The following is a 15199-nucleotide window of genomic DNA, read 5'->3' as shown; positions in this document are numbered from 1 at the left end:
AACTCTGGCTACACAAGGAGCAATCCTTTCGGATGATGAGCAACATGCAACACATCATGAATGACCTACATTTTTTTGATTAAACCAAAACTTGCCCCCGATCTTTATCGCAGGTTCAAAGAAAACTATGTTTCGAAACCTCTATCTATTCTTATCTCCACATATATAAGTTTATAATTGTTATGTGTATCTCCACATATTCCTATGTATATTAGCTGTCTTCGTGAGAGTATATCTAATTGATCGTGTTCACGAGCACCTGAACTCTATGTTACAAGACCTTGAACATTCTGAAAAAAAAAAAAAAAAAAAAAAAAAGCAGCGTGAACTAAAGTAAAATACTTAGTAGAATTGATTGTTGATTTGAGTTTAGCGTCCCTTTCAGCGGCAAGGCTATACGAAACATGGACTTACAGTTTAACGTAAGATTCGAACCACATGAAAGCCCGTCGGAAATCGAAGTCGGATCTTCCACGTGTACACTATCCACATAGGCACATGCCAGTGACATGACTAAGGTGGGCACCGGATTGGGGGCGCAAAACTGGACAAATATGTATTTTCACTATAAGGCAAGGAAAGGAGTTAGCAAACTAAAAGTCATAAAAAAATATCTTAGAAACTTAACGGGACAACAACGACTCTCCAACCTTAGGATCATATCCATAGAGCATAAGTTAGCTTCAAAGCTATCTTTTGAGGACATTGTAAAATTTTTGCAGCCAAAAGAGCCCACAAAGATAAATTTTAGTTCCAGTTTTTTGTGTTTTCGTTTAACTTACATCGATTTAAGAGCTTTGAAAAATGTCCGAGTATAATACTCGAGACAACAGCTTGACTGTTTGTCATAACTATTATATTCTAAACCAAGAGATTGTTGATTGATTCTACACATATGCACATCCCGATATTATTCAAAAAAACTGTGATTTGCAATTATATTGATAAGACTATAATAACATGTCGAGCCAGCTACTCTCAGATCATTTGGCAATCAAATACTAATAATTTGGTGTTTATCTTGTAGTACAAATTCAATTATGTACTACAGTTCTGAAATCAAGCTTTACCACTTGAAGAAAAAACGGAATAGAAGAATTACTGTGTGATGCCAGTACCAGGTATAGTCGGGGATCGTTTTGGTTTGGTTAATTGCAAGGGCGCTAAGGTAACTTCTTGCCCCAGGCGACTTTTAGCCTAGTTGCGTCGCTGGCACGAGATCTTAGTAGGAAGCATTGTAAGTATATTTAATACAACTCTAGGCTATCTTACATATAGAACTGAATGTTTTTGTATGTATATCTGTCTGCTACATTAATCCACATCATTGGTAGGCAAATCATCATCATCATCATCATACATATTCCACCATTATTGGCACAACAGAGAAGCTTCCATGCTTCCTATATTCCGCTATTCTCTTCGTCTTCACGTTCGATTTTCCTGTTTTGATATCGTCCATCAACTATAGACTCCTTCGCCCCTCCCTCTCTTTCCTGCCACCATATCCTCTAGCACCTCCCTCATGATAACTTCTAGGTAAATACAGGGGAGAGATCACATCAAAACACTACATCTTGACCATAGCTAAACACATCAGTGAATTATATATAGTACAGAGTATATGATAGTTGAATAAACACTTGAGACTCTTGACCACAGAGTAGGGCCGCGGTGGCTCTGTGGTTGAGCGTTCACTTCTGGTGCATGGGGTCTCGGGTTCAAACCCTGCTCCCGCCAAGTGAACTTTGTGGTGGACAAACACCGTGTCCGTGGATTTTCTTGGCGTTCTCCTGTTTCCTCCCACTATTCTTCATCCCACCATTATATTCATTACTCATCATCACCGTCTCTTTAACCTAGCCGGCATAACCGTGGGACGTAAAACTCAAAAATTTCATTTCATTTCATTTTTTTGACCACAGACAAACACAACAGAAAATTATATGTACTCTGTATAGATAATAATTGATTAGACTCCTGAGACTTTATACAACCCGCTATTCATGATTGCCTTTCAGATTGCATAACTTCCGGACCACACAAACCCATTAGAGAAACGGATAATTGAATAAACACCTGAGATCATTGACCACAGACGAACAAAGCCCGCTCGTGACTATGTGGTTAGCGCACGCACCTTTGTCGTAAGAAAGCGGGGTTCGGGATTTCCTGTGGGAGCTCATATGGTTCGCATCCCATGTTAAACTATAGATCCACGTCTCATATACCCTCGCTGCTGAAAGGGACGCTGAACTAAATATCAAGTCAAATTTAAGGCAGAAAAACACAACAGAGAATTATATGGACTATAGGATAATTGAATAAGCGCCTGAGACGGTATACAAATCGCTATTCATAATTTTATTTCGGATTGCATAACATTTTGATCACAGACAAATACATCAGATAATTATATGTAATGTATGGATAATTGAATAAACACCTGAGACTCTTGATCACAGACAATTACACCCTCCATTCCAAAAGAAACCGAACTTTTGAAAACAAATAGTATCACTAGTGCCATCTGTTGTAATATTTTACCGGTAGATGGCGTAGTCCCTCATTGACAACTGGTATAAATGTCATGACATTTGGATGCACGGCAACAAAGTTATTGCGTTTCAACTGTCAGTGTGTTGTGTACATCGGTCGGAAAATGAGTTTCAAACAACGAGCTGCAATTGAGTTTTGTGTTAAACTGGGTAAAACTTTTAGTGAAACGCACCAAATGCTACAAAATGCATATGGTGATGAGTGTCTATCCCGTACGCAAGTTTACGAGTGGTTCAGGCGATTCAAATCGGGTAGAGAGACGCTGGATGATGACGAAAGATCAGGCCGTCCCAGAACCGGATTATCGGAAGAAAACATCGAAAAAGTGCGTGAATTCATCAAACATAACAAACAATCGTCGGTGAAAGTTATTGAAATGGAATTAGGCATTCCTCAAACAACCGCATACCGCATTTTGACCGAAGTTTTGGGCCTTAAGAAGGTTAATTCGCGGTTTGTACCACACAAACTCTCCGAAGACCAAAAAGTTGATCGAATTGCGCATTGCAAAGACATCGTTAAAAGTGCTCGGCAGGATCGAAACTTCTTGAAATCGATTGTAACTGGTGACGAGACGTGGTGTTTTGAATATGAGCCCGAAACAAAGCGGCAAAGTGCTGAATGGAGAGCGCCGGATGAAGGAACACCCAAAAAAAGTCGCTTGGTGAAGTCAAAAGTTAAGGTGATGCTGATTTGTTTTTACGATTCAAAAGGAATTATCCACAAAGAATTTGTTCAGCCCGGCCAGACAGTCACTGGAGAGTTTTACTTGGGCGTCATGAAGCGTTTGCTGACAAGAATTCGTCGTATTCGGCCCGAATATCGCGAAATCGGCAGTTGGACTCTTTTGGACGATAATGCACCATCACATCGTTCGCGATTTGTAACTGAATTTTTGGTCAAAAATCACTTTATTCGGTTGCATCATCCGCCCTATTCACCAGATCTCGCTCCGTGCGATTTCTATCTGTTCCCGAAACTGCATTTGGCGATGAAAGGAAAGTGGCACGCATCGATTGATGCCATTGAGAAGGCGACGACCGCCGTCCTAAAGACCATTCCAATAAAGGACATGGAGAAGTCGTTTGACAACTTGTTGGAGCGTGCAAATATGTGTATCGATGCAGAAGGGGAATACATTGATTAATAAAAATGATTTGTTCCAAAATGTACATTGCTTTTTTGTTTTTTTAAAACTTTCGGTTTCTTTTGGAATGGAGGGTGTATATGTACTTTACGAATAATTTATTAAACTCCTGACACTTTATACAACCCGCTATTCGTAATTTCTTCTCGGGTTACATAATCTCTTGAACACGGACAAACAAAGAAAAATCTTTGAGTTTTACGTCGCACGATTATGCCGGCTAGGCTAAAGGAGACGGTGATAATGAGAGATGAGTGAAATGGTGGAATGAATAAAGTGGGAGGAAACGGGAGAACCCCGAGAAAACCCACGAGTACGGTGTTTGTCCACCACAAAGTTAATTTGGCGGGGGCTGGGATCGAACCCGGGACCCCAAGCATCAGAGGTGAACGCTCTACCACTGAGCCACCGCGCCCCCGACAAACAAAGAGTGGAATGCATATAGTGTATGGGAATTTAAATATTTTCTTCTTTATTATAAAGCTTAACGATATTCGTGAACAAAAAACATTATTGATACTAAAATTAAAACGTAAGTTGAGGGTGAAATGGAATCGTGATACACAACTGTCCTAACTTTTGTGGCAAGATCAGACGCCTGTTATTGACCTCTTTTTCTTCATACAATTGGCGTGATGAAAACAGAAGAGAGCCCTTTTTGTCCTAGAAACTTCACAGTCCGTGAGAGATTCACCATAAAATCTGAATTACTCTGAATAACTTTAGGATAATTCAAGCTCTGCTTTGTAAGTAATAAAAAAAATATTCCATTTCTCGAAAGCTGTATTCTTAAGCCCAATCAATAATAACGCGTGGCGATTTCTATAAACTCAATACATATTTCATTAATGTAAATAGCTTATAAATTCTAATTATTGATAGCTCGCAATTGAAGACTGCTGAATTATAATTCATTTCAGGTAAATCCAATTCGTAAAATTTAATACAGTGTATACAAATCTTTATTTGTTATTGTTTTGAAAAATGGTGTTCGTTTTGAAAAGTAAGAAATTTAAAAAGAAAAAAAAAAATCCGTGATCGACGAAACGGAAAGATGGCGTGTTGGTTGAAATATCATTATGCAGATTTACTAATGTTGTAATATTTGAAAAAGGGTTTCTCTTTTTCTTCAATGATTTTTTTCACTCGTTTTCGCGAATGATGGTCTCACTTCTTTCAGTGAGTAGAATTAACTTTGCAGTTCGAAGGGAAATTTTCATCCTAGCACCAGGGATGTCTATAAAAGGGTTCCACGGCACAGTTTGTGGCTATGAGATTATTTGAATGCAAGGGCGCCTATCCTGGGGGCCCGCCCCTCAAAGCTCATGTGGGCCCCCTTATTGTATTTATGAATATACAATTTTTGGCATAATTTGAGTGCAATTTGTCTTAAAAGCCTGATATATATATATATATATATATATATACCTTCTGCATCTGAATGGGCCCCCCAAATTTACAGAGAAATCGGCTCCCTTGCTTGAATAGACAATCTTTTCAGCAACGTACCTATGAATGGGTCCACCGCCCAGGGGTGTAGCCAGCAGGTTTGTGTAGGGGGGCCGTCGTTTTGAGGGGGGCAGCTACAATGTACAAAACAAAAAAAAAAGTGTTGCCGCTAGTGTTTTTGAGGTCTGAAAGAAAGAAAAATTTTGGTTTTCTTCTGGAAAACTAAAAACTCTATTGTAGCTTATTATTATTATTATTATTATTATTATTATTATTATTATTATTATTATTATTATTATTATTATTATTATTATTATTATTATTATTATTATTATTCATAAATTATATTCAAGATAGTTTTTATTATGCTTAATCAAGAACTACTGCCCGGGACCAAACGCTATACTTTTGGGCATAACTATAAAGGTAACCAAGAAAGTTCTGTCCCTTTTCGTGCAAGTCTGTGTTCAATTGGACCTCACACCGTGAGTTGAATGCGAGTGGAGATAAGGCGAACGTCAGTTGTTGGTGTGGGTATATCCAACATACTACCTGGTTGTGGCAATTCAGACACACCGTGAACTTGCGTAAAGACAGAGGGAACATGGGACATCCACAAAGCGTCATAAGAGCATGTATGCTGAACGAGTTCAAATGGAGGTCAAACGCCGCTGTAGCGGGACAGACAGGCCTTTGGTGAGGTGTCGTGACGACGCGGACATTGCAGCGATGGTTTAACAAGTTTAAGGACGATGACGAAACACCCGAAAACACCACGTGCCAGAAGACCAACTCATGTACAAAGAGGAACTGGGACTACAATTCAGTGTGTGGAGAAACCATTCGGCAGCACATCCATCAACTTGTGAAGCACTACAAGTTGGGTCAATGGGTCTCACATATTTTGACTCCGGGCCAGAAGGCAATGCGGTAGTCCCTGTGTTTATTTACTGTTTCGGAGCCATTTCTGGACAGGGCGTTGACATGTGATAAAAAGTGTGTCCTATACGAAGCTCCACGGCGCCGTCATCATTGGTTAGCACCCCATGAAACGATTTCAAAACAGCCGAAACCAGCATTGTACCAGAAGAAGGTCCTTCTGTGTGTTTGGTGCATCGTGCATCGGGAACTGCTACCAGCTGGTCAGAGTATCAATGCAACTGTGTAGTGTCATCAGTTGAGCTGTGCTCAACAAAAACTCAAAACTCGGGAGCCATCGCTTCTGAATTGCAAATGCGTCCTCGTTTACGGGACAACGCTAAGTCCCACGTGGCTAGGATGACTCAGGACACCATTCTCCGCCTGGAATGGGAAACAATATTGCAACCACTATATTCCCCGGGTATTGCACCGTCCGATTATCACCTGTTCCATTCTTTGAACAATCACCTTAGAGGACGCCAATCCCTAGTAAAAGTCCAAAATGCACCTGATACTTTCTTCGTTTCACGGCCCAAGTTCTACCGCGATGGATTCCATGGCCTTCCAGAACGTTTTCAGAAGGTCGTCGATGCTGATGGGGACTATTTTTGATCTTCCAGGTTAGGTGACGTATCGATGTTCGAAGGTGGTAGGTGAAAAAGCAACAAAACTTTTCTTGGTTACCTTTATATTTAAATTTAAGACCTTGTATACAAAACCTATCTACACAAGATTGATTTTCTTTGAAATTTCACTTAATTTCTTTACGGTTTCCTGACAAAAATATTTATTATTCGTGACTAAAAAACATAATTATTTTGTTACACTGAATAGAAATAAAAGAGAGAGCGAATGAAATCCAAATTGAATAAAAGCATTGTTTCTTGCCAAATTTTCCATCCTCTATGTCTTTTAAAACACTTGTTAAAGCATATAAAAATATACTGTACTTACAAATCAGTTTAATACCTTTGGCTGTATTTGTGGTACCTTGTTAAAACGTTTGTCTTCAAACTGTCAAATATAAATCGCAGTAAATTGTGTAAACTGCTGTCACAAAAAAAAAAAGTATCCTATTTTTCGATTGGTATAAGGAAGAGATACTATACTATTTTTCGATCGGTATGAAAAAAAAAAAAAAACATTTCTCCTTACTATTTTACCATAAGTTATTAATTGTCAATGAACTTTGTTACTTTGAAATGAATGAAGCGAGATAATTTTACTATGATGTTTTAAAAGCTGGTCATTTGGGGGCGCCAGGAAACCATTTGGAGGGGGGGCGGCCCCGATGGGTCCCCCCCTTGGCTACACCCCTGCCATCGCCCCTAAACCCCTCCACCCCCTCCGAAAACTTCCTAATTCAACTTAACATTTGAACACTTTCGCAATACAACTATATTTGTTTAACAGGGAAATTATTGATGTAACATGAAGATTTGATCTTACACATCATGTGTACTCTTTCTCTTATAAAAACAATCTAGTTCTATTATTTCTTCTGGAAATATAGGTGGAAGTATAAAGTATACTATAATACTATAATAAAACTCTACTTGTTTAACAAGGAAATGATTGATGTAGCATGAAAATTTGATCTTACATTTCATCTGTACTCTTTCTCTTATAAAAACAATCTAGTTCTATTATTTCTTCTGGAAATATAGGTGGAAGTATAAAGTATACTATAATACTATAATAAAACTCTACTTGTTTAACAAGGAAATGATTGGTGTAGCATGAAAATTTGATCTTACACTTCATCTGTACTCTTTCTCTTATAAAAACAATCTAGTTCTATTATTTCTTCTGGAAATATAGGTGGAAGTATAAAGTATACTATAATACTATAATAAAACTCTACTTGTTTAACAAGGAAATGATTGATGTAACATGAAAATTTTATCTTACATTTCATCTGTACTCTTTCTCTTATAAAAACAATCTAGTTCTATCACTTTTTCCCCTGAAAATATAGGTGGAAGTATTTTACAATTACTTATCGTCTTTTCGGATACAGAATTAAACTCGTTCAATACTCCATAGACGTAGTAGCTTGCAATATTGGACCAACAAAAATTTCTGGCTGCCGCCTGCTAAGGATGCGCACGAGACAAGATTTGTGGCTGTCTCGTCTCGAAAATGTGCTGTAAAAGTGATGTCTCGACTCGAAAAATGTATATTTCTCTATTGGAAGAGCCGTGTCTCGACTCGAATTTTGTCACGAAAATCCTGTCTCGACTCGTCTCGTGCGCATTCCTAGCGCCTGCTTTCCAGCAATTTGGCTGGAGAAAATGTTTACAAGAACGGCTTACACACCAATAATAATATACACGGCTTACGAGCTAATTTGTTCTGAATTACAGTATATCTAAGACAAATATTTTCCGTAACAACATTCTGGTTCGTTCCGGTTCAACTAAACCGCTGATTCTTTTATTGAAAATGATACAATCTAACTGTAAATGATAAATATAAAGGAGAAAAGGCATATTTGAGGACATAATTGTAAATCTCGATGGGAAAGAGGAATTTGGGGAAGTTAATAGTAAATATGAAGTTTCGCTTAAACCCTTTGGGGAGATGAACACTCTTGTTTATAAAGTTAGTTGCGACTAATCTGTGGGATGCACTACTCATTCTAGAGCTTGCTAGTTGCTACATAGAAGACCAGATTAAGATCTCACAAGCAATACAAAGCGCTCTTGCCACGAGCTGAGATCGAACCAAGAACCCTACACACCACAGGTAAGCGCTCAAACACTGCAGCCCCAACACTTAATGGAAGTAGCACCCAGTGCGAACTTTTACTTGATACTATTTGTAGCCAAATGATTAATAAATGCTTTCTGCGCATGTCGTACCTGGTTTGATCTCCACTTGTGATATCTGCCTAGAACGAAAATCCGAGTATTAGTTTAAAATCCCCTTTTAACCAATACGTTCTTCTTCATGTAACCTCAGTACGGAAAGGGCATTACACTATAATCAATTGATCAAGTAAACATACGTGTATCAAATAATGGATAAGGGGGCGAGGTGGCTCAGTGGTAGAGCGTTCACCTCCGGTACTTAGGGTCCTTGGTTCAATCCCAGCTCGCGCCGTGTGGACTTTGTGGTTTTCTCGGGGTTCTCCCGTTTCCTCCCACTTTCTTCATTCCACCATTGCATTCATTTCTCATCATTACCGTCTCATTTAGACTAACCGGCATAAGCGTGGGACATAAAACTCAGAGATTCCATTTCATTTCACTTATCGGATCCTATAGTCACCTGCTGAGCCACGATTTACATAAACACATTAATACAAAGGGACACTAAACATGAACTACCATACAACAACGAATTTAATAACAAAAACCTACACATAGAGATCAACCATGTCTATTACGTAATTGTTAAAGAGAAGTGGGTTTTTGAGAAACTTTTTGGCAAAGAACACTGGCTGCGTTTGAAATGAATTTGTGAACATACTGTAGTTATCACTCGAGTTTCATCGTGGCTAAGCGATTAGCGTACACGCCTTTCGCATGGGAGACCCGGGTTCGATTCCTGGCAGGAGCTCATGTGGTTCGGATTCCACGTTAATCAGTAGGTCCATGTCTCATATAGCCTCGCTGCTGAACAGGACGTTAAACTCAAAATCAACTCAACTGTAATTATCACTCGGATTGAGCTGGGTTGTTATAAATTCAAATACGGATCCTAAAAGAGTTAAGCACACTTCAAATATACTTTTATTATATTCCATAAACCATTAGAAGAACGAGAATTACAGCTAGTCAGGAGTGCACCCACGAGGGGGGGGGGGGAGTCCACCGACTCTCAACCTTAAAAACTTCGTAATTCGACATCCATTTATACACTTTCTTATTAAAACTATATTGTTTAGCAGAGACTGGTGTAGTATACATTTAATCTTCCATTTCATCTGCACATTTTCTTTTCTTATAAAAACAATCTAGTTGTTTTTTTTTTTTTTTTTTTTTTTTTGAGAACATACGTAGAAGCAATACTTTTCGAGCGTAGAATGACACCAGTTTAATACTATACATAGACGTAGTGTCTGATAGTATTGGACCCCTCCTTCCAAAAAAATTGGACCCCCGAAAAAATTTGGACCCCTACCAACAAAAATTTCTGTATGCGCGCCTGCAACTCCAGTGGTTCACAACCTTTTCTGACTGATGGCATACTTTACTGACCGTCCAGGACATAGCGACATATTTGTTTGATATTTTTATTATAAATAATAATAATAATAATAATAATATCTATTATGATAGTGAAACGAATTATTTTTATAATGATTCTATATAGCACTGAGTATTATTGCTACCGCTGGAGGTGTTGACTGGTACAGTCTGTCTCGAGTTTAACTAATTATTATTAAATTCTTCATGATTTTTAAATTGTAAAAATACGCCACACACCTTAGGGAAGTGCGTGACAAAGCAGTGTGTCGCGACACATCGGTTGAGAACAGGCCCGTATTTATATATTGTGCGCCCCCTGTGCTCTGAATAATTTGCCGTCCCCCCCCACAAACTTGTATCTCAAACAAGGAAACAAGCCGTCACCGATACCGACCCACAGGAAGTGGAAGGGGATCGACACCCGAGTCCACAGAGAGAGAGACATAGTAGCGTATAGAGATCGAATGGGGACGTGATTTTGAAGCTGGGATTGGCTGACATTCATTGATGGACGTCTTTGTGATGCTCCAATAATTATTGGTGATAACTGATAAAAAAAAAATAATTGTTTAGATTATTCACCGTCAGAAATGGTTTAATAGCATCTATGTTACTAATACGATAAGCTGTCTGTCTGTAACACCAACTCGAGAACCATAATGGATAGAAACATAAATTTTTAAGATATTTTAAAGCTCTCAGAGAAATGGTCAAATGACCTGTTCCAGGTCCCTAGGTTACACCTGAGCTGAGGTACGGGGGTGCAAATTCTCCATAAGAACAACATACGAGCATTTTAAAAATAATCGAATATGACCAATATTTGATTTCAATTCATAGTTTTCCGTGTCGCTGAGGTGAATAGTGACGGTTTTAATCCAATTCAACTTCAAGGTCATACTCCACTCCACAGGGAAAGGGAAAGATTTTAAAAGTAATCGCAAACGACAGATATTAGTGTTGAATTCATAGTTTTCCAGGTCGCTGAGTTTAACGGTATCAGTTTTCATGATGTTCAATTTCATCCTCGCCCCTTGGGGTAGGAGTGGGAGAGGATGACTTTTTAAAAGTAATCAGATAAGCTAGCTTATTAGTAACTACTGTAATTAGAGCGAATTAAACACATTAACATATTTTCTCGCGTTTGCGCACGACTCTTTGCGTTGCAAGTTTTAAATGTTAGTTTATTGTGAATCTTTTTTTAAAAAATCCAAAAGTTTGCCGCCCTGTGCTCGAGCACAGAATAGCACTTACCTAAATACGGGCCTGGTTGAGAATTACTGAGCTAGTTAATGCTAAAAATTATCCCCACTCAACTTAACATTTAAGTGTTCGATTCTCGATTATGGCGTGGAAGACATGGTTCTTTTGGCTGTTTGATAACGTCTTCGATTCTCGATGATGGCGTGGGAGACCCAGGTCCGATTCCCGGCAGGAGCTCCTGGGGTTCGGATTCCACGTTAATCAGTAGGTCCCGTTTCATATTGCCTCGTTGCTGAACGGGACGTTAACTAAAAATCAACTCAACTCAACTCGATTCTCGGTGATGGCAACGTACTTCTAGTTTAGAAAATCTTAGGACATTAACTTAAGATTATCGGACATCAACTATTCACAACTTCACTTCATTTTCTATCAAAAAATAATATTTTCTGCACATCTCGCAAATTTTGCAAACATCAATCAAAGTATCTGTTTGTGATTGAAAACGGACTTAATTATAACATGCGATCAACAAACCAGTCAATTTTCTCGTTCACTCACGAAATATTCTGTTAGAAAAATATACCAGAAATGGATAAATTAATCAATTTACTATTATTATTATTATTATTATTATTATTGCACCCATGGTGGTCAAATTATAAATAATTTGAAACCTGTTGTTGCGCCCATGCTGGTCAAAAATAACTCAGTCTAATTAATATTTTAATTATCGAAAAAAGGAATGCAGGCAGGCCCGTATCCATGGGGGGGGGAGCACGAGGGACCGGGCATCATATACTTTTACTGCCCCACTAAAATTTTCACGGTAGGCTTGCAAATGAACTATAACATGGTAATCAAATATAATATAATTGGATCGGGTCTCCTAACTTCTACCGCCTTCCCCCTACATTTTTTGGCTAGCTACAGGCCTGAATGCAAGTATGAGGTTTTATCGGAAGACTTCTGGGTGGATGCATCATGCATCAACAATACACGAAACCTCCGTGTGTGAATACTTAAAATATAAATATAATAATAATAATAATAATAATAATAATAATAATAATAATAATAATAATAATAATAATAATAATAATAATAATAATAGTGACTGGATTTTTAACCGAAGCTTAACTTTACAGGCCGGTAGCCAGCCCAAAAATGTAGGGGGGCTCCGGTAGAAGTTAGGGGGGGCCCGACCCAACCATATTATAGTTTATCACCATATTATAGTTCATTTGCAAGCCTACCGTGAAAAGTTTAGGGGGAACAGTAAAAATTTAGGGGGGCCGGCCCACCCTAGCCCCCCGTGGATACGGGCCTGTAACTTTACGTTACAATCGTTTATTATTTTGCTTTCAAATCATATACGTGGGCAGATCTATAGATTAAGGTGGCCAAACTATTTATAATTAACCGTTTCAAATGAAAAGGTAAAAACATTAAATCCGTTTGAAACTATATATGTATTGTTCATTATTTTGATTGATTCGTTGGCTAGTTTAGCGTCCCTTTTTTAGCACTGAGGCTGTATGAGACTTGGTATCCAAAGAAACACCGTAACGCGCTCAAGTTTCAAGGCTCGAGTATCGAATCCGGGACCCTGTACACCGAAGACTCGCGAGCTAGCTATTAGACCAGGATAAAGGACTTCATTTTTCGTAGGATGCTACAAAATTAAATGCATGTGAGCCCATTCTAAGCCCCTTTGTATACATCTAGACTTCCAAACATCAACCTTAACTGAAATGTATTTGAAGGTCAATTTCGAACTAGGGGTATTCAGAGAATAAAATGACTGCTTGATATTTGAAATTAAAATATTGACTTCAAATATTATAAAATACATATCTCATTCCATTTATATTTACTTTCGTGATGATTATCCATCCATATCCTTCGTATTTGTGTGCGAATTATGAGCTTCATGCACTTTAAAATTGTCATAATCCTTAACAAATATTCCTAGGTAACTAAAATCATTTTTAGAATATTGTTGTACTTGCTAATGCAAATTAAGATCATATTTCATTGAAATGTTCAGAGTCAATATTTGTTTTATTACTTCTAGACAATACTATAAATGCATGGTATCTTCGAGTAATATAATTTCAATATACGAACTTTAAATATAAAGCATTTAAAATTAAATTTACATATAGTAATTTAATTTGTCGTTATTAGAAATAATATTGGGTAAACTTTACAATACATGCTCCAGCTGCGCTTCGATAAGCAGGAACGCTTGAAAGGGGTATATGGTAGGGATAAGTAGGGTCGGGTTTGCCTAAGAGTTAGGGAAATTTGGATCCATTTTGTTAAAATTTATCGGGTGTAATTTGTCGTGTCTTCGTAAGGCTATCAACTGGAGAGGGCATTGTAAAGTTTATCCGTAATATCTAACAAGACATCAATGCAACTGAATCACATGACATGGTGATCGTGTGTATGAAAATCAAGTGCAAGGCTAATTCACCCGCGTGTTCTATTCAAAATTACGCACTGTATACTAAACATTTGGCGACATGTCAAGTGCAAGGACTATCGGATATAAGAACATCTGTGCACTTACCTTGGAATTGGCGGATGTCTGTACTTCTTCCGATTGGTGAGTAAGGCACGAGGATGGCTAGCAAATGTATACGTAGGACTTGTTGTCGGAGGCATTATTGACGCCATATTTCTCTGATCCAGCTTGTCGTTGTTATTTATTGCCTAGAAGAACAGTCTTACAACTCACAATTCCTGTCATGTCACATTATCTTATCTGATCGTACGAATATGATAAGAATCGAAGCGCTCACATTGCACATCACTGTCCCCCAACGCCATACTGAGCAAATGTGTACAAAACCTGATGGTTGCTATGGCAACTTCGGCTAGTTCCTGCTGCTTCCACAGAGCGGTAGCACTGTTTCCCGCTAGTCAATAGTTTTGATGAGTCTTCTACAAGGTGAAAACTTCCGACTCAAACTCAAGCACGCTCAGCGATTGATTAGTTGATATTACTAGTTTTTTTCTTGTTGTTCTTTCTGTACTTGAAACATTCACCAATAACTGAGTCATCACTCATGACTGAGTGTTAGTATGTACAAATACAGAATGATTCAAATCGTACGTCACTTCTAGTAGGCAGTGGCGTATTTAGGATTTTGTTTTGGGGGGCTATACACAACACGGGGAAGAAGGGGATCAATTGCCCACTTGAATTTGAGAATTAAATATATTTTAATCGATTGTCCACTAATATACTAGGAGAACTCGTGAAATTCGTATGTCGATGGAGGACCTTACCGTCCCCCTAACCAGGAAAATCTGAAATGACTCTCCTGCAAACACACGTTGAATATTCTGATTTCATTTTAGAAAAAAATGGAAATATTCAGTTTTATCTGTGTACATTTTTAATTGAAACAAAATATTGAGACAAGTCGAGATTAAAATATATTGATTGCAGTTTTAATGGCAATAATTGCAGACTGATGAATCTTATGTGATATGATATACACAAAAATTTAGTAGTGAATCTAACCTTTTATTCTATTCATAAAAGAAAAGAGAAGCACCCTCTTAGTCTACCTAATTTCCCAGGCTACTTATTCCTCCCTCTTGATTTTCTTTATTCAAACATTTACCTTTTGTTTATAAGTAAACGATATAAATATTCCTTTCCTATAATAACTAAAGTCCCGTTATGTTGATATCCGTGTAAGTTGGT

The 15199-nt window shown here is 38.0% G+C and overlaps 1 protein-coding gene across 1 annotated transcript in view; it reads right to left on the bottom strand.

The window, feature by feature from the left end:
* Rsph3 (Radial spoke head protein 3) overlaps positions 1-14345 on the bottom strand; it is a 349537-nt gene extending 335192 nt beyond the window's left edge. Inside the window, exon 1 of the mRNA XM_081760454.1 lies at positions 14054-14345. Within this exon, the coding sequence (XP_081616580.1) occupies positions 14054-14160 (107 nt within the window). The 5' untranslated portion in view covers positions 14161-14345. The remainder of the gene's footprint in view (positions 1-14053) is intronic.
* Positions 14346-15199: the final 854 nt, after the last annotated feature.

This window comes from Thermobia domestica, chromosome 5 (assembly GCF_964235325.1).
Source record: "Thermobia domestica chromosome 5, izTheDome1.hap1.1, whole genome shotgun sequence".
In the NCBI taxonomy this organism is placed as follows: Eukaryota; Metazoa; Arthropoda; class Insecta; order Zygentoma; family Lepismatidae; genus Thermobia; species Thermobia domestica.
This window is presented reverse-complemented; position numbering and strand designations above follow the sequence as displayed.